Source organism: Pristiophorus japonicus, chromosome 8, assembly GCF_044704955.1.
Source record: "Pristiophorus japonicus isolate sPriJap1 chromosome 8, sPriJap1.hap1, whole genome shotgun sequence".
Classification (NCBI taxonomy): domain Eukaryota; kingdom Metazoa; phylum Chordata; class Chondrichthyes; family Pristiophoridae; genus Pristiophorus; species Pristiophorus japonicus.
Window position 1 is genome coordinate 75,117,117 of NC_091984.1, and position 23,473 is coordinate 75,140,589.

Sequence of the window (23,473 nt, forward strand, 5' to 3'; positions counted from 1 at the left end):
TGGGAGCTATAATCAAAATTAGGCACTTGCAATGTGAACAATATAAATCCAAAAATGTGTCTAAGTGGTCAGCTGTATTTCAGTACACAATCTTAAGATTCAAGGAAACTTCCTCACATTTTATAAATTACTTTAACCTGATTTTGTGAATTCCCTCAATTTCCACCCAAAGTAGTGTGTCTCACAGCTGCCACCAACTGCTCATTGTAACAGATGTCATTTTTGACTGTCATATCCCACGTGGGATTCCTTGTACTGTTACAATTTTATTGTAGCCACTGGCAATTTGGTGCAGTTATTGGGTCTTTTCTGTGTTTCAGCAAAGAAACAAAGGCCTGTTTCCTTCATCATAGAAACATAGAAAATAGGTGCAGGAACAAGCCATTCGGACCTTCGAGCCTGCACCGCCATTCAATATGATCATGGCTGATCATGCAACTTCAGTACTCCACACCCATCTTCTCTCCATACCCCCTGATCCCCTTAGCCGTAACCTTACAATTATCCACATTGTACTGCATCTGCCATGCATTTGCCCATTCACCTAACCTGTCTCCCTGCAGCCTCTTAGCATCCTCCTCACAGGAGTCAACTAATAAGCAATCAAAAGAAGTTTGTCCAACTATTCTTAATTCACCGTTGATTTGAGAATGAAAATTGAAAATTTACTGATATGGAAGTTAAGCAATAAGAGGAAGATTATATTCCACGTGCCATTTTCCCTCCCTACAAATGCAAGGATATAGGGCGGCATTTTCGTTTTTCAGCGAAAACGGTAGTTTTACGCCAAACTTACCGTTTTGGCTGCGCTACCATTTTTAGGCCGAACTTTCGGCCTTTACGTCTGCAGGCGCAAAGGAGGCGGTGCATGACGCTTCGTGGCACAAACCGCAAATTTTGGCAACTTTAGTCTGGGGCCGGGAGCACTGAGAGAGGTGTCTCGGGAGGAGGGAAAAACCAAAAAAAATTCCAAAAAACAAAAAACATTTACACGACCGTTATGTATCGAATCGCTGAAAAAAAATTTTAAAGTAAAAACTCAAACTTACCTTTTTTGCAGATTTGCATACTTACCACCTCTGGCAGGGCTGCACCAACAGATTTGACCTGTTGGTATTCTGGGCGCAGCATAGCACGTTGTTTCACGTCAGCGCTCCTCTCCCCAGCGGTACTTGAAAGCGCCGCTGCAAAGAGGTACCCGAGGATCCCGCCGACCGGGTTTTTGTGGCGGAGGGTCAAATAGCGGCAAAAACCCGGTAGCAAACCTGGCAAAAATCCAGCCCATAATTTTTAAAAATATAGATAATGATTATGTTGCAATCAGAAATAGCCTGCAGAGGAATTTTCAAAGGATTGGTTGACAACTGTACCTCAGTGACAATGCAAAGTAGCCTCAGTGGAACTCGTTATTCAGTATACAACATTACAACTATATTTAACTTTAGTTGCGTCATAAATGTTGTTAATTATACTCAAGGAGTCTTAGGGGCCAAAATTGCCCACTGTTTGGAAACGCGGCGCACCTACTGTATTTCGACTGTTTTTACCAGCGCAGTTGATGCGGTAGCCTCTTGAGCGAAATTCCGCTCTTTGGCTTTTTTTTCCAACAGACCAGAAGTCAGTCATAATGGGGGCGGTAGTGTGGTGGTGAGCGGAAGTTCGCAACTAGAGGGGCGGAAATTGGGGGAAAGCGGAATGTCCGCCACTGTCACTCATCAGCATAGCGCTGATGACATCATCACGGTGCCACATCACCATGTCTCTCCCCTTCACTTAAAGAATCGCACCAATCTCCCATTTAAGTTCAGTCCACTGGGCCACCAGGGAGGGTTTCTGCCAGGCCAGCGGCCTGGCACCCAAGAAGCCGAATCCGGGGGCATAACTGTCGGCCAGACCTGGTAGGTGGCCGACAAAAAAAAAGGCGGCGGCCGTGACAGTAGATCCTCCCCTTTAATGGCAGCCGCACCACCATTTTGCAAGCACTCCAATCACAGTGCAGCGGCAGAAAAAGCTGGTGGTGGTACCGAGCAGCAGCAGCAAGATTTTTTTCGCAAAATTTCGCCATCGTGCGGGAACATCGGCAGTGTGCGTTCCGATGACACACTTAGGATGGATCGGCAACAGTGGAGTGGTAGTGGGGGGAGCAGGTCACCGTTGAGATACCACAAGAGTGGAATTTTCAAAATGGCAGCCATTCCACAAAGAAACGCCGGCCATTTCACTCCACAGCGTGGCCGTTGATTTCCGGCGGTAATAGGCCTTAAGGGAAGGGGCAATTTCGGCCCCTAGTCTCCAAATATATTGTTTAGAAGCCCAGTACAGATACACAAAAAATTACTTCTTTACTTTTTGTTTCATTTATAAATGTGATAACATAACCTTAAATTATTTTCAATCAATCACTCACTTCTTCCGCCTTAGAGCCTTGCTCCTGTAAGAATTTCTGGAGATCTTCAACCTGATGCTGCAGTTCTTGTACACGCTGGTTTTCAAGTCTGTTTATATTTAAAAAATAGATATATATATATATGAAGAATAGAAAACTGCTTGTTTAAACCAAATATTACTTTGGACCATTGTGCTGTGCTGATACTAGTTCTTCAACTGAAGCTCTCTTTTCTAATTCCACTTCCCTGCCCATTCTCCTATCCATTTATATTCTTCCCTTTCAAATTTTTAACCAATTCCTTTTTATAATCTCTGCCTCAATCGTACTTGTCACTCTCTCTGAAAACATTTCCTCTAAATTTCCCCATCTGTCTTCTAATGATGATCCTTAGTATATTCCTCATTATTACCAATTCACTAACCAGTGGAAACAGTTCGTCGCTATTTACCTCTCAAACCTTTCATAATTTTGAAAATTTCCTTTGGACCATCCTTTAACCTTTTTTGTTCTAATGAACAAAATCTTCACGCCTTTCTTCATAACTGGAATTTTTTTTTAATATCAATCTTGCGAATCTTTATTGTACCATTTCCGTGGCTCTAATATCCTTCCTATAATGAGGCGCTGAGCACTACATCCAATACGCCAACTGTCTTGTACAAATCTAACGTCACTTATTTGCTTTAATATTCAATAATCCCGATATATAACAAAAATATCATGTGTTCATTTTTAAATTGTATTTGTTACCAGAACTCCCACCTTTAAAAAATCTATGGATCTGCTCCGTTTGCTCTCACTGTTCTTCCACTCTTTAAGAATCTCGGGTGTATTTTCTATCACCGTTCTTTTTCCCAAAATGTACTTCAAGTTTCTCTGCATCTGCCACCTTTTGGACCACTCACTTACCATCCAGAACCTGCCTCCTAATTTTGGATATCATTTCACTTGTGCCTATATCCAAATCATTTATATAAATGGAGAACCAAAGATGTGCCAGCACAGATCGCTGTGGTAGACCACTACCCACATCTCACCAACTCAAAAAACAGCCATTTACCCCTATTCTCTGCTATCTGTTTCCCTTTATCCATGCAGTTACATTTCCTTTAATCCCACATAATCAAATTTTATCTCTTATGTTGGCTTTATAAATTGTTTTCTGAAAATCCATATATACATATGGACCACTTGCAATATCCCAGCTGTAGTGCTGAAGATCAGTGCTCTAGAACTAAGCTGTTCCAGTACAGCTACAATATTGACAGCTACCCAACAACATGGAAAATTGCCCAGATATGTCCTGTCCTTCGCACCACACAAGTGTTGGGGAATGATCATCTCCAACAAGAGACCATAACTACCTCCCGTGACATTACCATTGCTGAGTTCTTCACCACTGGCGTACCATGGCTGCAGTGTGTACTATCTTAAGGATACACTGCAGCACCTCGCCAAGGCTCCTTAAGCAGCACCCCTTAAATGCCGCCCTCTACCACCTAGAAGGACAAGGGCAGCAGGTGCATGAGAACACAGTCACCACCAAGTCCACCATCAAGTCATATACCATCCTGACTTGGAAATATATCGCCATTCCTTCATTGTCACTGTGTCGAAATCCTAGAACTCCTAACCTAATAGTATTGTGTGAGTACCTTCACTACACGACTGCAATGGTTCAAGAAGAAAGCCCACCATCACCTTCTCAAGGGCAAATACTTATGGGCAATAAATGTTGGCCTTGCCAATGATGCCCACATTCTGAGAATTAATTAAAAAAATATGATCCACCACATTCCTTTTACATACTCCATGCCTTCCTGAAATAAATCATTTATATTAATCAATCAAAACCTGGCCTTTCATGCTGCTTGTCCCCGAGTAGTGTTTACTAATTTCATCCCATTTTATGGACTCCAAAAGCTTACTCACAACCGAGGTAAGATTAACTGACCTATCATTTGTAAGCTTACCCCTTTCCTCCTTCTTGAACAGGGTGTAACTTTTGTAAATGCCCAGTCCTTTGACATTCTTACTTCAATGGATTTTTTTTAAATTATGGTTTGTCCCTCTGTTTTCTCCTCCCCAACCTCCTTCAGTATTCTGGGATGCATAATATTTGGACCTTTCTATTTTTAGGCCACTTCATTTTCTCAATATAGTCTCTTTTTTTGAGGATGTATTTCCAGTAATGACTCTTCCACTTTTTTTTCAGGTATGCTTACAGTCCTACTTTCACCTTCCTCTCTAAAATATAACGCAAATATTCATTAAGCACCTCTGTCATTCTCTCATGCTCAAGTACAAGATGGCTCCCTTCATCTCGAAGTAGTCTCATCATCATTGTCATGTTATGAATGTGCTAATAAAAATCTTTGTCAATTCTCTTTATGTTGAACATAAGTCTTCTTTTATACTCTCTCTTAACCTTTCTGATCTTCATTTCCACATTCTGCATATTTCTCAATTTTCTTTTGAATTGTCCTCCCTATATTATTCACATGCCTCTTTTTAAAACCATCTTTTAGTTCTTAACTCTCCAATTTTCCATGGAACCACAGCCTATGACACACACTTTGGGCTCAATTTTCACCAAAGCTTTTTTTTGGCGTACTTGAAACATAGAAAATAGGTGAAGGAGTAGGCCATTCAGTCCTTCGAGCCTGCACCAACATTCAATATGATCATGGCTGATCATGCAACTTCAGCACCCCATTCCTGCTTTCTCTCCATACCCCTTGATCCCTTTAGCTGTAAGGGTCATATCTAACTCCCTTTTGAATATATCTAACAAACTGGCCTCAACTACTTTCTGTGGTAGAGAATTCCACAGGTTCACAATTCTCCGAGTGAAGAAGTTTCTCTTCATCTCGGTCCTAAATGGCTTACCCCTTATCCTTAGACTGTGACCCCTGGTTCTGGACTTCCCCAACATCGGGAACATTCTTCCTGCATCTAACCTATCCAATCCCGTCAGAATGTTATATGTTTCTATGAGATCCCCTCTTATTCTTCGAAGTTCCAGTGAATATAAGCCTAGTCGATCCAATCTTTCGTCATATGTCAGTTCTGCCATCCCGGGAATCAGTCTGGTGAACCTTCGCTGCACTCCCTCAATAGCAAGAATGTCCTTCCTCAATTTAAGAAATCAAAACTGTACACAATATTCAAGGTGTGGCCTACTGTACAACTGCAGTAAGACCTCCCTGCTCCTATACTCAATTCCTCTCGCTATGAAGGCCAACGTGCTATTTGCCTTCTTCACCACCTGCTGTACCTGTATGCCAAATTTCAATGACTGATGTACCATGACACACAGGTCTCATTGCACCATCCCTTTTCCTAATCTGTCACCATTCAGATAACATTCTGCCTTCCTGCTTTTGCCACCAAAGTGGATAACCTCACATTTATCTACATTATACTGCATTTGCCATGCATTTGCCACCTCACCTAACCTGTCCAAGTCACCCTGCAGTCTCTTAGCATCCTCCTCACAGCTCACACTGCCACCCAGCTTAGTGTCATCTGCAAACTTGGAGATATTAAATTCAATTCCTTCATCTAAATCATTAATGTATATTGTAAATAGCTGAGGTCCCAGCACTGAACCTTGCGGTACCCTACTAGTCACTGCCTGCCATTCTGAAAAGGACCCAATTATTCCTACTCTTTACTTCCTGTCTGCCAACCAGTTCTCTATCCACGTCAATACATTACCCCCAATACCATGTGTTTAATTTTGCATACTAATCTCTTGTGTGGGACCTTGTCAGAAGCCTTTTTGAAAGTCCCAATACACCACACCCACTGGTTCTCCCTTGTCCACTCTACTAGTTACATCCTCAAAAAATTCTAGAAGATTTGTCAAGCATGATTTCCCTTTCATAAATCCATGCTGACTTGGACCGATCCGGTCACTGCTTTCCAAATGCGCTGCTATTACGTCTTTAATCATTGATTCCAACATTTTCCCCACTACCGGTCTATCATTCCGTGTTTTCCCTCTCCCTCCTTTTTTAAACAGTGGGGTTACATTAGCTACCCTCCAATCCATAGGAACTGATTCAGAATCTATAGAATGTTGGAAATTGACCACCAATGCATCCACTATTTCTCGGGCCACTTCCTTAAGTACTCTGGGATGCAGGCTATCAGGCCCTGGGGTTTTATCGGCCTGCAATCCCATCAATTTCCCTAACAAAATTTCCTGACTAATAAGAATTTCCTTCGGTTCCTCCTTCTCGCTAGACCTTCGGTCCCCTATTATTTTCGGGAGGTTATTCGTGTCTTCCTTAGTGAAGACAGAACAAAAGTATTTGTTCAATTGGTCTGCCATTTTCTTGTTCCCCATTATAAATTCACCTGATTCTGACTGCAAGGGACCTACATTAGTCTTCACTAATCTTTTTCTCTTCACTTATCTATAGAAGCTTTTGCAGTCAGTTTTTATGTTCCCTGCAAGCTTACTCTCATACTCTATTTCCCCCCTCCTCATTAAACCCTTAGTCCTCTTCTGCTGGATTCTAAATTTCTCCCAGTCCTCAGGTTAACTGCTTTTTCTGGCCAATTTATATGCCTCTTCCTTGGATTTAACAATATCCCTAACTTCCCTTGTTAGCCACAGTTGAGCTACCTTCCCATTTTTATTTTTACACCAGACAGGGATGTACAATTGTTGTAGTTCATCCATGTGATCTTTAAATGTCTGCCATTGCCTATCCACCGTCAGCCCTTTAAGTATCATTCGCCAATCTATCTGTGCCAATTCACGTCTCATACCATCGAAGTTACCTTTCTTTAAGTTCAGGACCCGAGACTCTGAATTAAACTGTGTCACTCTCCATCTTAATGAAGAATTCTACCATATTATGGTCACTTTTCCCCCAAGGGGCCTCGCACGACCAAATTGCTAATTAATCCTCTCTCATTACACAAGACCCAGTCTAGGATGGCCTGCTCTCTCGTTGGTTCCTCGTCATATTGGTCTAGAAAACCATCCCTTATACACTCGAGGAAATCCTCCTCCACAGTATTGCTACCAGTTTGGTTAGCCCAATCTATATGGAGATTAAAGTCACCCATGATAACTGCTGTACCCTTATTGCACACGTCCCTAATTTCCTGTTTGATGCCATCCCCAACCTCCCTACTATTGTTTGGTGGTCTGTACACCACTCCCACTAACGTTTACTGTCCTTTGGTGCTTTGCAGCTCTACCCATATAGATTCCACATTATCCAAGCTAATATCCTTCCTTACTATTGTGTTAATCTCCTCTTTAACCAGTAACGCTACCCCACCTCCTTTTCCTTCCTGTCTATCCTTCCTGAATATTGAATACCCCAAGATGTTGAGTTCCCAGCCTTGGTTACCCTGGAGCCATGTCTAATCCTAATTACATCATATCCGTTAACAGCTATCTGCGCAGTTAATTCATCCACCTTATTACGAATGCCCGTTTTTTGGGGGCCCAAATAATCCCCCAAAAATGTTCTAAGTTTCCCCATTTGATTTCTTCATTTTGGCGCAGCCTAACCTGTCCTTTAGTTTTGGAGCTGGAGCCTTGATCTGCGCCAAAAAGATCGGGTTGCCACGGTAACCAGGGACACAATGCGGGCTGAGGCTGCAAAGTGAAACAAACAGCCAGCTCGCAACACATTAAAACACATTGCAGCAACTAAAAACACATTAAAATACATTGCAGCAACTTACCTTCAATTACTAAAGTCCCCCACCTCCCGTTGCCGGTGCCAATCCCCGCCCCTATCCCAGGCCGAAGGGCCTGCTGGTCTGCTTCCCCCGCCCGCCCCTAGCCCAGAGTGGCTTGCCAGTCTGCTTCCCCTCCCCCTTAACCCTGGCCAAAGGGCCTCCCGGCCCACTCCCCTGCCTGCCTGCCCCTAGCCCCGAGTGCCTTGCCAGTCCCACGCCCCCGCCTCTAGCCCCAAGTGGCTTGTTGGTCCCACTCCTCCACCCCTAGCACTGGCCGAGTGGTCTCCCCTGCCCCTATCCCAGGCCTCCTCCCTCCAAGTCCCCGCACCTAACTACCCGAAAGACTTCCCCCCCCTCTCTCTCTCACCTCTCCTGTTGCTGCTGTCCAGGCATCTGCTGCACTTACCTGCGCCGATTTCCTTAACTCTCCAGAAGGTTTTTCTATAGAGGCCACATACGCTGGCCTAAGAAGTACTGGAGTAATTCTCAGCTGGCCAACCTTCCCTAAATGCCCAAAAATGCAGCGGGTGGCAGGTTACGCCCCCTTTGGCTGAAAAAAAAACTTACCTAAAAAAATCGTAACCATCTGAATTACGCTGGTGCAAATTGATCGGCTGTTTTTTTTTAAAAAACTTAGGCCAAAAAAAGCGATCTGCTCCAAAAAAAACTGCAAATCACTGGGGAAAATTGAGCCCTTTATGTCTAGAAACATAGAAACATAGAAAATAGGTGCAGGAGTCGGCCATTCAGCCCTTCTAGCCTGCACCGCCATTCAATGAGTTCATGGCTGAACATGCAACTTCAGTACCCCATTCCTGCTTTCTCACCATAACCCTTGATCCCCCCCTAGTAGTAAGGACTTCATCTAACTCCTTTTTGAATATATTTAGTGAATTGGCCTCAACAACTTTCTGTGGTAGAGAATTCCACAGGTTCACCACTCTCTGGGTGAAGAAGTTCCTCCTCATCTCAGTCCTAAATGGCTTATCCCTTATCCTTAGACTGTGTCCCCTGGTTCTGGACTTCCCCAACATTGGGAACATTCTTCCTGCATCTAACCTGTCTAACCCCGTCAGAATTTTAAACGTTTCTATGAGGTCCCCTCTAAATCTTCTGAACTCCAGTGAATACAAGCCCAGTTGATCCAGTCTTTCTTGATAGGTCAGTCCCGCCATCCCGGGAATCAGGCTGGTGAACCTTCGCTGCACTCCCTCAATAGCAAGAATGTCCGTCCTCAGGTTAGGAGACCAAAACTGTACACAATACTCCAGGTGTGGCCTCACCAAGATCCTGTACAACTGTAGCAACACCTCCCTGCCCCTGTACTCAAATCCCCTCGCTATGAAGGCCAACATGCCATTTGCTTTCTTAACCGCCTGCTGTACCTGCATGCCAACCTTCAATGACTGATGTACCATGACACCTAGGTCTCGTTGCACCTCCCCTTTTCCTAATCTGTCACCATTCAGATAATAATCTGTCTCTCTGTTTTACCACCAAAGTGGATAACCTCACATTTATCCACATTATACTTCATCTGCCATGCATTTGCCCACTCACCTAACCTATCCAAGTCACCCTGCAGCCTCATAGCATCCTCCTCGCAGCTCACACTGCCACCCTACTTAGTGTCATCCGCAAATTTGGAGATACTACATTTAATCCCCGCGTCTAAATCATTAATGTACGGTGTAAACAGCTGGGGCCCCAGCACAGAACCTTGCGGTACCCCACTAGTCACTGCCTGCCATTCTGAAAAGTACCCATTTACTCCTACTCTTTGCTTCCTGTCTGACAACCAGTTCTCAATCCATGTCAGCACACTACCCCCAATCCCATGTGCTTTAACTTTGCACATTAATCTCTTGTGTGGGACCTTGTCGAAAGCCTTCTGAAAGTCCAAATATACCACATCAACTGGTTCTCCCTTGTCCACACTACTGGAAACATCCTCAAAAAATTCCAGAAGATTTGTCAAGCATGATTTCCCTTTCACAAATCCATGCTGACTTGGACCGATCATGTCACCTCTTTCCAAATGCACTGCTATGACATCCTTAATAATTGATTCCATCATTTTACCCACTACCGATGTCAGGCTGACCGGTCTATAATTCCCTGTTATCTCTCTCCCTCCTTTTTTAAAAAGTGGGGTTACATTGGCTACCCTCCATTCCATAGGAACTGATCCAGAGTCAATGGAATGTTGGAAAATGACTGTCAATGCATCCACTTTTCCAAGGCCACCTCCTTAAGTACTCTGGGATGCAGTCCATCAGGCCCTGGGGATTTATCGACCTTCAATCCCATCAATTTCCCCAACACAATTTCCCGGCTAACTTGTCGTGGTTTACCTGGAACCAGATCTAGTATTGCACCTTTCCTTGTTTGACATGCAACTCACTGTTTAAGGAAACAGTCTTGGATGCACGCTAAGAATCCCTCCCCCTTTTGACCACAAACTGTTGTCATGACAACATCTCAGGATAGTAAATTTGCCCATTATTACAATTCCGATACTACGCAAGCTCCCCTAAACACTTTAAACAGTGATAAACAAAAAGCTACCCTCAAGATTATTGTTTTTCCACAAAGGATAATTTAAAACCTGTTGGAAAAAAGTAAAGCAAAAAAGGTTAACAGCTGCAAGATCCAGCGTACAAATCAGACTGGGGCCCAGGCATTTAAAAGTATTTCCTGAGAAACCAGCAGTTGAGGAGCAGACCAAGTTGTATTTAAAACACACCCGTACCTATTTTCTGTCTCCAGTTCATTCTTTGTCCGATTTGTATCGTCCAACAGCTTCTGCAGCACCGAAATGCGCTCATTTTCCGATCCCTCCTGTTGCAGTTGTAACATCTTGTTGTCATGTTGCAGTCGAATGAACTTCTCCCTGCACACCCAAAGTGAATTGCAATATTGTTGCTTAATGCAACTGTCCCCAGCAATTGTAATCATTGTATTCAGGAGTACTTCTGAGTGAGAGTTGGATATTATGGTGTAATAATTACCTAATTAGCTTTTAAGCAATAAATAGCACCAAGTTTGACAAGTACACCAAAAAAATTAGCATACAAGTTTAGAAACGTTCATTACATTAGATATTTTTGTATTTATTGATTTTTTTGTTGAAATTTTTAAAATGTACTTTTACAGCAACCACGAATTTCCATGGGGATTGTCCTGATCTCCTGCAGTAATTTCAGCAAGAGATCAATGGAACCTCTGGAGAAAGACTGTAAATGGTAGAAAGCCACATTAGATTGAGAGACCCGTGGAAATTCAGGGCCAAGGAGATTCGTGGTGATTTTGCTCGAAATTGAACCTGCTTTTACACTTAAAAGATAAAAAGTGTATTCAAAAATTTGATTTCCAAATATCAGCATTAATTTGAGGAATTTCAATTTTTGAATAATGTAGAAATGTAAGAACTATACCTATACTCCACAGGAAGAATTTCAGCTGCAAGATCGTCATGTGAATCCAAAGCAAATTTACCTAGAGGACAAAACTTAAGATTATTCACCATTTACTGATGGCACTTAAGTTATTTCTTACATCTCATTGATCCAACTCATCAATTCACAGCAAATACACATCTAGTTCTCTAGAAATAAGTAATTATGAAAGGTGCTTTGTGCAAAATCCAGTATCTTCACACTTATCAATGCCATTGAACAATGCTTTGAGCATTTTCATAGTTTCAGTCTTCTGGTACAGTGACATTTCCATGGAGTCAGTGTGAGGCAATATGTCAGTGAATTAAAATGTTCTTACTTGTGAATTGAAAACCTCTATGATACAACATAAAATAATGCTGTTATGACAAATCAACAAAAGTACTATGAATAGATTTATATGTACAGATTTAAAGACATATTAACTTCTTGAAGAAAAAATATACACAATCCTAGTTGTTGGAAAACTACAAAAAGTACAGAACACAGAATATAAACAATTAAAGAAACTGACGTATACCTGATTGCAACAAGTGGTCTTGCTGCACTTGTGTGCATTTGAGCTCTTCATTGGTTTCTCGAAGAGTATCGCGTTCTACTATCAGTCGCTGAATGTAAAAAATATAGTCCAGTAAATAATAGCCACATGCAACTACATAAAGATGTTACTGGATACTTCTCAACAAATAAAACAAGTAAGCAATGTGTGTAAGGCAGCATTGCTTATTTCATAAATATCAATCTCACATGATTTACTAAACTAGCAGCCGAAAGGAAAACTTGGATTTATACAGCGCCTTTCATGACCACCGGACATCTCAAAGCGCTTTGCAGCCAATTAAGTATGTTTGGAGTGTAGTCACTGTTGTAATGCAGGAAATGCAGCAGCCAATTTGCACATAGGAATGTGATAATGACCAAATAATGTGTTTTTTTTTGTTATGAGTGATAACTATTGGCCAGGACACCAGGGATAACTCCCCTGCTCTTCTTCGAAATAGTGCCATCGGATCTTTTACATCCACTTGAGAGGACAGACAGGGCCTCGGTTTAACGCCTCATCCAAAAGACAATACCTCCAGCACTCCCTCAGCACTGCACTGGAGTGTCAACCTAAATTATTTTGTGCTCAAGTCCCTGGAGTGGGACTTGAACCTACAACCTTCTGACTCAGAGGCGAGTGTACTACCCACTGAGTCTCAACTGACAGAAGAGATTAAGATTATAGACTTCAAATCACTCCAGGGTATCCATTAGTTGTTATAGTATATACATAGGGCCCAAGTTTCCACACAATAAAAAACGGGCGCCCCTCCGAGCTGGACGCCCGTTTTTCGCGCCTAAAACGGCGCCTAAAAAAAAAAATCGCGATTCTGGAGCGTTCTGCAGCTTCTTGTCTGCCTGGCGCGGCGCCCAGGGGGACGGAGCCTACACTCGCGCCGATTTTGTAAGTGGGAGGGGGGCGGGTACTATTTAAATTAGTTTTTTCCTGCCGGCAACGCTGCGCGTGCGCGTTAGAGCGTTCGCGCATGCTCAATGTGAAAAAAACATTGGCACTCGGCCATTTTTGTAGTTCTTTGTAGCGGTTTAATTTTTAATATTTTTTTTAATAAAAGCACATTAGCACTTGCAGCCTTCTCACTGTCTCCTTCCCCGCCCCCCCCCCGCGGGAAGAACGGGCGGCTCCTCTCCCCTCCCCCCACCCTGCGGGAAAAACGGGCGCCTCCTACCCCCCCCGCGAGAAGAACGGGCGCCTCCAACCCCCCCCTGCGGGAAGAACGGGCGCCTCCTACCCCCCCCCCCGCGAGAAGAACGGGCGCCTCCTACCCCCCCCCCGCGAGAAGAACGGGCGCCTCCCCCCCCCCCCGCGGGAAGAACGGGCGCCTCCTACCCCCCCCCGCGGGAAGAACGGGCGCCTCCCCCCCCCCCCGCGGGAAGAACGGGCGCCTCCCCCCCCCCCGCGGGCAGAACGGGCGCCTCCTACCCCCCCCCCGCGAGAAGAACGGGCGCATCCTACCCCCCCCCCGCGGGAAGAACGGGCGCCTCCTACCCCCCCCCCCGCGGGAAGAACGGGCGCCTCCCCCCCCCCCCGGCGGGAAGAACGGGCGCCTCCCCCCCCCCCCCGGCGGGAAGAACGGGCGCCTCCCCCCCCCCCCCGGCGGGAAGAACGGGCGCCTCCCCCCCCCCCCCGGCGGGAAGAACGGGCGCCTCCCCCCACCCCCGGCGGGAAGAACGGGCGCCTCCCCCCCCCCCCCGGCGGGAAGAACGGGCGCCTCCCCCCCCCCCCCGGCGGGAAGAACGGGCGCCTCCCCCCCCCCCCGGCGGGAAGAACGGGCGCCTCCCCCCCCCCCCGGCGGGAAGAACGGGCGCCTCCCCCCCCCCCCCGGCGGGAAGAACGGGCGCCTCCCCCCCCCCCCCGGCGGGAAGAACGGGCGCCTCCCCCCCCCCCCCCGGCGGGAAAGAACGGGCGCCTCCTCTCCCCTCCCCTCCCCCTCCCCCGCGGGCAGAACGGGCGCTTCCCCCCCCCTGCGGGAAAGAACGGGCGCCTCCCCCCCCCCCCGCGGGCAGAACGGGCGCTTCCCCCCCCCCCCGCGGGAAAGAACGGGCGCCTCCTCGCCCCGCGGGCAGAACGGGCGCTTCCCCCCCCCTGCGGGAAAGAACGGGCGCCTCCCCCCCCCCCCGCGGGCAGAACGGGCGCTTCCCCCCCCCCGCGGGAAAGAACGGGCGCCTCCTCGCCCCGCGGGCAGAACGGGCGCTTCCCCCCCCCCCGCGGGAAAGAACGGGCGCCTCCTCGCCCCGCGGGCAGAACGGGCGTCTCCCCCCCCCAACCCCCGCGCCTCAGGCTGACTGCAGAATTCTCCGTGCCTGAAGCACTTTCACACAGGTAGGAAGATGGTTTATTTAATTTTTTCTTTGCTTATAAATGTTTATTCAGGTTGGATTTATTTGTATAATATTTGTAGAAGTATAAATAAGGATTTATTGTAGAATTTACTGAGTTTCCTTCCCGCCCCCCTTCCCCCCCCACCTCGTTCTGGACACCTAATTTGTAACCTGAGCCTGATTTTTTAATGTGTAGAACAGGTTTTTTCAGTTCTACAAAAATCTTCACTTGCTCCATTCTACTTTAGTTTGGAGTACGTTTTCACTGTGGAAACTTTGAAATCAGGCGTCAGTGGCCGGACACGCCCCCTTTTGAAGAAAAAATTCTGTTCCAAAGTAGAACTGTTTTACCTGACTAGAACTGCAGAAAAAAAAATGTGGAGAATTGCGATTTCTAAGATAGTCCGTTCTCCACCAGTTGCTCCTAAAAATCAGGCGCAAATCATGTGGAAACTTGGGCCCATAGTGTGAACTTTGTGGAATGGTTTTTAAACACAGTACTGGCCTAGTTTTGTTTTCTTTTGATGCAATCAATGACTTTTAGTGTGGACAATTGTCATCGTAATGTGCTGCACTGATGCAAAATGACAATTAAACTGGAGGATTTAAAATAATGGTCCGGAACTTGCAGTCCTGATGATGGCGAACTGGTAGCATTCGCTGTCATTTCACCTTTGAAACTGAACGCAACTTCAGGATTTAGCGCATGTGCAGCCTAACGTGGAAATCTTGAAGTTGCGGTCTCCTCCACAGGCTGCGAGGTATAAGTAGGTTTTTAATGGCGATCTGAGTAATAACTATTGATAAACAACCGTTCTGGTCCTGAACAACTAATTTTATATTGGTGGAATGACAAATTTTTCCATTAAGTTAAAACATTTTGGATTTAAAAATTAATAAAAGAAATATATATATTTTTAAAGTTTGTTTATGATATTTCAGCTTCTACCTAACCCAATCTTTATTTCTCTCTCTGTAATTTGTTTTTAACAGTGATTGATTATTAGTGCTTTCTAGTTCCTAGTTTTCTTTCTGTGAGAATTCTGCAATGTGATTGGCTGCTTAGGTAGCTTGTTGATGTCACAGCAGCTCGCGCTGTGGATTCCCACTAAACTACGTTGATTCCAACTGCACGGCAGAAAAGTCGAACTTCTCGTCACATGGATCGCGAGATCTTTGTGGGAAGTTTACTTCAGGGGCAGCGGCAAACGCTTCTGCTTCGTCGCTGACCGCAAATTACAAAACTACGCCTCCATCACTGAGAGATAGAGATTGATTAGCAGGAAATATTTTGGCCATTATAAAACATAAATCCAACCAAGGGTATGATGATGTCAAACTGTAAGTGTGCGAAGTCTGAGTTACATTAATCATCTTAACCCTTAAAACTATATTCCTTGATTAAAATTACTAGAAACGCTTATTTATGGATAATCAATTTTTTGTGTAAATGATTTTTATTCCCCCCAGGGACAAATATCTTTAATTGATGACAGATGATCTTTTTGACGTTGCAGTTTTCTGCTTCCTCTGCAATTTCCCCTTGAGCTCGGGACTTGAAGAAAATGAGTCTTGAAGTATAACTAGTTTTCTTGCCAACTATAGAAAAAAAAAATCACTATCCAATATCAATTGATATTTGGACAGGAAAATGACTTAAGCCAAATATTCAGACATGTGTTCCATTACATACCTGGATAGAGCTGGTTTCTGATCAGCTGAGAACTATTATAAAATGCACAATTAATTTCACTGCTCTGCATTGAAGCTGTATTCTAATACAAAAACATTTCAAAACTGAAGTATGCATATAATCTCAATCTGGTACAGTAATAATGAACTCAAAAGAGTAACTTAATTGGGTTCAAACACATTGGTATCCTCTTTAGAAGGTGACTTATGTTATTTTAAAATCCTCAACAACTCACTGAAGCCTACTATCATGGCATTTTGTTTTCACTATTGCCTGAATACAACATAGACAAATATTGTAGCAATAATCGGCTAAATTCTGAAAAGCATTTGAACAGTTACCATAAAAAGTTACCTCATACCATCGTAATATAATCCTAATTTGAGCAGTACTACACATATTATTTGCTCTTGGATGTGGGCAACACTGGATTTTATTACAATCCACTGTTGCCCTGAGGTAGTGGTAAAACACTGGGACTTCTTCGTGATGAGTGCCTTGTTAAGCCATTTCAGAAGGTAATGAAGTCAATCACCGGTCCTGGAGATGCAAAAAAAGGGGCAATTTCGGCCCACTGAACTATATCTACTTGTCAATAAGGATAGGAAAACAGGACTGAAATGTATTTGTTTCTTAAGTTGGTGAAAATCAGATAAACCACATCTGAGTAAACTGGGATGATAATTTATCACATTTGCTACATTTTAACACTGTAATATTGGCTATTACAGCATACTACACTCAGTGGAAATGCAAAAATAGACAGTAATTGACAGATTCTTAGGAGAAGGTACTGCAATGGGAACCACGTCATGATAAATATCTTGTAGTGACATAAGGGATTAAAACATTTCAGCAAGCAAAGTAGTGAGTTTTGAAGAACTAAAGAAACCAGGCCATGCATTTCTATCAGAATACCAAGGGCACTTGCCTCTTTTTCTTTCAGTAATGTTTCATGCTTTTCCTCAATCTGTTTCAGTTCAAAAGCCAGTTTGTCAGCTCTTCTCACTTCCTCAGACAATGAGTTTTGAAGTTCCTGAACCTTTTATGACAAAATAGCATCCAATGTTACAAAAAAAAATAATTAGATCAAATGGCACTGTTACAGTAAATTAGGCAAAGCATGGCCTTCCTCAATGGGGCATTAGGTAAATGCACTGCCCTGTATGGCACTGGGCCAAACAAAATAAAATACATAACAAAATACAGGGTCAATCCCTGAACTATTCTAAGTTAGCTGCTCCCAACTGGGGCCACAATGAAAATGCCACAATTGTCTATGGTTACACATATGTACTGGACATTTCAGTAAGGTACCAGAGGACCTGTGGAACTACATACTTAAGCATTTTCATGAAAGGAAAGGAGAAAATTATAGGGGGAGGGTGGGGGAAATACAATAGAATATTTCAATAATCTTCTTTCAACTGCAGTGCTTCTGGAAAGCTACAAAAAATTAGTTTGTTAAAATGTTGAAAGCATTAAAAGCATTTGGTATTGAATTTTATTTTTTTCTCATCTCTTCAATTATCTAGTTGGCCTTTTCCATCCCTAGATCAGAGAACCTGTTACAGTTAATAGTACCACACCTGCTTACCCAGTGGAGATTACTTTACTCAGCACAGACCACGAATCAACCATGGGATCTTCTGACCTTTATGACTTGGCATTAAACAGTGCCTTTTACCCATTAGACTATCTGGGAAGCTACTTCAGTTTAGATACAAGTTATTAAATTACAGCACAAATAATAATTTGCTATAGATCATGAAACTACATGCTCAAGTCAGATAACAGGATTTGCGCTTGATGCTTACTTGTCTTTTATATGTCTCTAACTGAGCACGTGCAACATTAGCTTTTCGGAGTTCTTCCTCCAGGCTGACTGTATTCTGCGTGTACATCATGTTTCTGTCCTCCAACAATTTCATCTGCCGCCTCAGGTCATTCAGATCTTCTAGTTTTTTTTTGTATGTCTCCACTGAGGCCTCCAACTTGATTACCTTATCTGAGGAATTCCTGTAAGAACAGTGGACAAAATACATTAAAGTTTTCTTGGCCTCAAAAGCTCTTCACCCAGCCATGAAGTCTGTTCAGTTTAAAAGCCATATCCTATAATCTGTTCAGATTAAGTTTAACTACACTCTGAAACTGGAAGTCACCATGTTTGCTAATACATAGTCCACACAATGTTGCTTTGACATATATATAACATAAAAGGATTCAATAAGACTTAAAAGCATTTTTGATGTTGTTAAAATCCAATTGCTTCTGAACATTTCACTCACTATCTTTGACTGTAATCAGCTGCAGTAAAGTTCAGCATGCAAGGTCAACAGGAACCACTGTATTCAGAAATGAGCTTCAAACAAATTGCTGAAAAGGCTAGCCGATAAGAGTGAACAAGAGGAAAGCATTTGCAGGCCTGCAAAAGGGTGATACAATCATAACAGCTAATTCTAAAACACAAAAACACGTCCTTCATGGCTTTTCCAGAATCTCATCAATATTAAAAGACCAGAATTATATAGATTTGTAAATTAAGTCAAAACCACAAAGCACGCAGTAACTGCAAAATGAATAGACCACAAATCAAATATCTCACTATTCTTCTGTGGACAAACAAAAATACAAAACAAATTAGCAATTGCAATTCATTATTCTAGAGAAAGTATAGTTTTATACTGTGCAAAGAAACCATGACAAATTCTACAACCATACACACAAAATAGTACAAGGTTGAAATCTATAATTACAAACTTAATGCTACTATGAAAAATTCAGTATGTTTTCCTTTATACCAAGCAAACACAAGGGGTTGGATTTTCGGTCGTCTAGCGCCTCAGTTAGCGGCCAGAAGGAGCGTCAATGCGAGCGTAATAGCTTACGGCCCGTGGATAGAAAGAGCTACTGCCTGGCTGCTGACTATCAGTCCGATCATGACGTCAGTCGGGTGCAACACCCACACGCGCCCCACTCGCCAAATGAGGGGCGCCCGCCACATTTAGCGACCGCCACTAATCATGTCTGAAAAAAATCGGAACAGCTTTCCAGAGTCGTTAACTGGTGGCTACTTAAAAGGATGAGGAAGCGCTTCCCACGGAGGTCAGAGTCAGTGCAACGTTTACACAGAGCACGGTATGTGAGCCTCCGAGATTGCAATGGCAGACAGACGTAACAGTTCAGCTTGAGAAAAAGTCATTTTGAGAACTTTAATGGGTGCCGCCAGCGTTGCATTCTACATGCTCTCGCAAGGCGGCGTCAAGAGAGAAGGGCTGTTGGCCATGTCGGTGGCCGAAGGAGTAGAGCACCTAGACGTCGGGGCAGGAGACGTTACTGCCCACGGCTTTACCGGCGTCAACGCTCAAACCTGGACCTGTACGAGGAGCAGTGTGTCAGAAGGCTGCACTTCTGAAAGAAGGTAGTTACAGAGATATGCCATTTCCTGCAGGCAGACCTGCAGTCTCACATCGGCACCAGGACTGTGCTGCCCGTCGCAGTGAAGGTCATGGTGTCACTCACCTTCTATGTCTCTGGCTCCTTCCAGGCTGCATCAGGGGACATATGCAGCGTCTCACAATTCGCAGCACATCGCTGCATCCGCGATGTCACACAGGCTCTCTACACACGCAGAATGGGCTTCATTACCTTCCCGATGAACAGGGAGCAACAGGATGAGCGCACATGTGGGTTTGCCAGGATAGCGGGCTTCCTGAGGATGCAAGGAGCAAGTGACTGCACGTACGTGGCCTTGTGAGCACCATTCCATTCCAGAATGTAGAGGTATTCAGAAACAGAAAAGAATACCACTCCCCAAATGTGCAGCTGGTGTGTGACCACACGCAGTGCAACCTCGCAGTCAATGCTCACTATCCTGGAAGCACACATGATGCATTTATCCTCCTGAAGAACCCTGTGCCTCAACTGTGTCAGTCACCATGGCAAGGCCGAGGTTGGCTGCTCAGGGACAAGGGATATGGTTTGGCCACCTGGCTAATGACCCCTCTCCGCAACCCCACCACAGAGCCAGAGGAACGCTACAATGAAAGCCAAGACGCCACCCGCATCACCACAGAGCAGACAATAGGGCTACTGAAGCAGTGATTCCGATATCTGGACTGCTCTGGAGGCAGCCATCAATATTGTCATGTATGTACTTTCGGGATCACTAGCCGCTAGATGGCATCACTGTTGGAGCCCATTGGGCTGCACGCACGTGTGTGCAGCCCAAGTATAAAAGGCCAGCCATTTTGTACATGAGTCACTTTGGGCCTTGATAAAGCAGAGCCAAGGTCATACCTCTTGGAGTTAAACAGTACTCAGTCTAACAGTTATTGCATACACAACACTTGGCGACGAGGCAACAAGAACCTTTGCATGCAAAAATGAGCACAATTGGATTGTTGGAGCGATTTATGGAAGGAGAAGATTGGGCAGACTTTGTGAGCTGTTTGAGCCAGTTCTTCGTGGCAAACAAAATGGAGGAGGTCGGCGACGTAGATCGGCGCTGGGCGGTGTTCCTCACGGTTTGCGGTTCAAAAATTTATGGTCTGATAAAGAATCTACTCCTGCCTGTGAGTCCAACAGAGAAGACATATGAAGAATTGTGTACGCTGGTACAGGACCACCTTAAGGCAGACGAAGGCATCATCATCTCGGGATACAGATTTTACACGCACATTTGCTCAGAGGGCCAGAATGCGGCAGAATTCGTTGATGACCTGAGACGTCTAGTGGGACCGTGTAAGTTTGGGGTTGTGTTGGCAGGCATGCTGCGGGACCTCTTTATAATTGGCTTCAACCACAAGGTGATCCTGTGTAAACTACTGGCGGTGGAGACACTGGACTGGAACAGGGTCATCACGATCGCTCAGTCATGCATGACGACGGATAGAAGTCTAAAGCAGATATCAGTGAAAAATCGAAACTCGGCAAGTAATGTAAATATGATTGATTCGGCATTCGGCAGAGCGGCACATGTCAGGGCCTACCCGACTGTGTACGCGAAACCTGTGGCTGCCCAAAGTCCGCTGGCGGGAATGCATCTGATTTCTCAGTGTTGGTGTTATGGGGGAAATCACCGGCACCAGCAGTGCCGATTTAAGCAATATAGTTGCAAAGTCTGTCTGAGAGTGGGGCATCTCCAGCGCAAGTGTCCACAGATGAGCAAGCGTGCTGCGACACACCACGTGGAGGATGATGGTCAGACTAGCACGGATCCGGTTACGCAATCTGAGATACCAGAGGAGGAAGTGTATGGACTGTACTTGTTCCTAACTAAGAGCAAACCGACAATGATCATCGTGAAATTTAATGGGGTGCTGGTATCGATGGAACTGGACACGGGGGCGAGTCATAGAAACATAGAAACATAGAAAATAGGTGCAGGAGTAGGCCATTCGGCCCTTCTAGCCTGCACCGCCATTCAATGAGTTCATGGCTGAACATTCAACTTCAGTACCCCATTCCTGCTTTCTCGCCATACCCCTTGATCCCCCTAGCAGTAAGGACCTCATCTAACTCCTTTTTGAATATATTTAGTGAATTGGCCTCAACAACTTTCTGTGGTAGAGAATTCCACAGGTTCACCACTCTCTGGGTGAAGAAGTTCCTCCGCATCTCGGTCCTAAATGGCTTACCCCTTATCCTTAGACTGTGACCCCTGGTTCTGGACTTCCCCAACATTGGGAACATTCTTCCTGCATCTAACTTGTCTAACCCCGTCAGAATTTTATATGTTTCTATGAGGTCCCCTCTCATTCTTCTGAACTCCAGTGAATACAAGCCCAGTTGATCCAGTCTTTCTTGATAGGTCAGTCGATAATGAGCCAGAGGGCATTTGACAAGCTGTGGGATACTAAGGCTGTGAGGCCCAGGCTGAGTCCAGTCAATGCCAAGTTGCGCACGTACACCAAAGAACTCATAACGGTGATTGGCAGTGCCACAATTGAAGTATTGTGTGACGTGGCGGTTCACGAGTTACCGCTATGGTTTGTCCCAGGCAATGACCCAACGCTGTTCGGCAGGAACTGGCTTGAAAAAATCAGATACGATTGGAACGACATCAAGGTGTTGTCGTCGGAGAAAGATACATGTGCCCAAGTACTGAGCAAGTTCCCCTCGCTGTTTGAGCCAGACATCGGCAATTTCACAGGAGCCAAGGTGCAGATCCACGTGGACTCAGATGCAAGACCTGTCCATCATAAAGCTTGGGTAGTTCCGTATATGATGAGGGAGAAGGTCGAAATTGAACTGGACAGACTCCAGCATGAAGGGATCATATCACCGGTTGAATTTAATGAATGGGCCAGCCCCATTGTTCCTGTGCTGAAAAGTGATGGCACAGTCAGAATCTGTGGAGACTACAAGGCTACAATCAACAGGGTTTCGAAACAGGATCAGTACCTGTTACCGAAGGCTGATGACTTGTTTGCAACGCTAGCCGGGGGGAAATCGTTCACCAAACTGTACTTGACGTCGACTTACATGACACAGGAGCTGGTCGAGATGTCGAAGAGATTTATATGCATTAACACGCATAAAGGACTGTTTATTTATCACAGGTGCCCTTTTGAAATTCGCTCGGCTGCAGCAATATTTCAGAGGAAAATGGAGAGTCTACTGAAGTCCATTCCCAGAGCCATCGTGTCATCGTGAGGAAGGACAGCACCTTTCATTTCCAGCGGCACACTGCCACTACTCCGGGGCACGCCAGAGCATGAGGAGCAATATGTGCATCCACAGATTGCTGCCCTGTTGCGGCATCATCTGTTCCCCGTCCGACTGTTTGCATGGCATCACTCGGAGACTGTGTCAGAGCAGACTGAGCTTGAAACGATGCAGTCTGAGAGTACATGCCAGCAACCAGTGTCTGCATGACATCACGAAGACCCTGCGTGGCTTCGGCCTGTGATGTCATAGCTGCTGCCCCATTAACCATGGCACTCAGCATTACCTCTATGACCCTACTGTCGCTCTTTGGGCCCACTTCCCGGTTTAGCTGAGCAAGGATGGGCTCAGTACACTGCTAAGAGGCATGAGCAATGCTGGAGGCGGCCACTGCCACACTCACAGAAAGTGCATCCACGCTCTGCGGCACTCTCCCCAATGCAGCCATAAGCTCACGGTGTATCTGTGTGGACTGCCTGGACAGAGCCTCCCAATCCAGGTTCTCATCTGCAGAGTCAGGCCGGACTCCTGGGCAGACTTACCCTCCGGAAAGCTGGCCCCCGAGCCTCCCCTCACGCTGTGAGTTGCTGCAGGCCACTGGGGCCAGGAGCGTCAGGATCAACAAGCCCCAGGAACGTGGTGGTGTCCTCCACCGAGCTGGTCTCCTCA

At 45.1% G+C, this 23,473-nt stretch overlaps 1 protein-coding gene across 4 annotated transcripts in view; it reads right to left on the minus strand.

Annotated features, from left to right (window-relative positions):
- The window catches only part of hook1 (hook microtubule-tethering protein 1), a 127,641-nt gene that overhangs the window by 23,809 nt on the left and 80,359 nt on the right, over positions 1-23,473 (minus strand). For all 4 annotated transcript variants that reach the window (XM_070886120.1, XM_070886118.1, XM_070886116.1 and 1 more), the window contains 6 exons: positions 17,953-18,154; positions 17,067-17,177; positions 12,080-12,167; positions 11,539-11,599; positions 10,854-10,994; positions 2,408-2,495 (listed from right to left, as the gene is read on the minus strand). In XM_070886120.1, the coding sequence (XP_070742221.1) occupies positions 2,408-2,495; positions 10,854-10,994; positions 11,539-11,599; positions 12,080-12,167; positions 17,067-17,177; positions 17,953-18,154 (691 nt within the window). The remainder of the gene's footprint in view (positions 1-2,407; positions 2,496-10,853; positions 10,995-11,538; positions 11,600-12,079; positions 12,168-17,066; positions 17,178-17,952; positions 18,155-23,473) is intronic.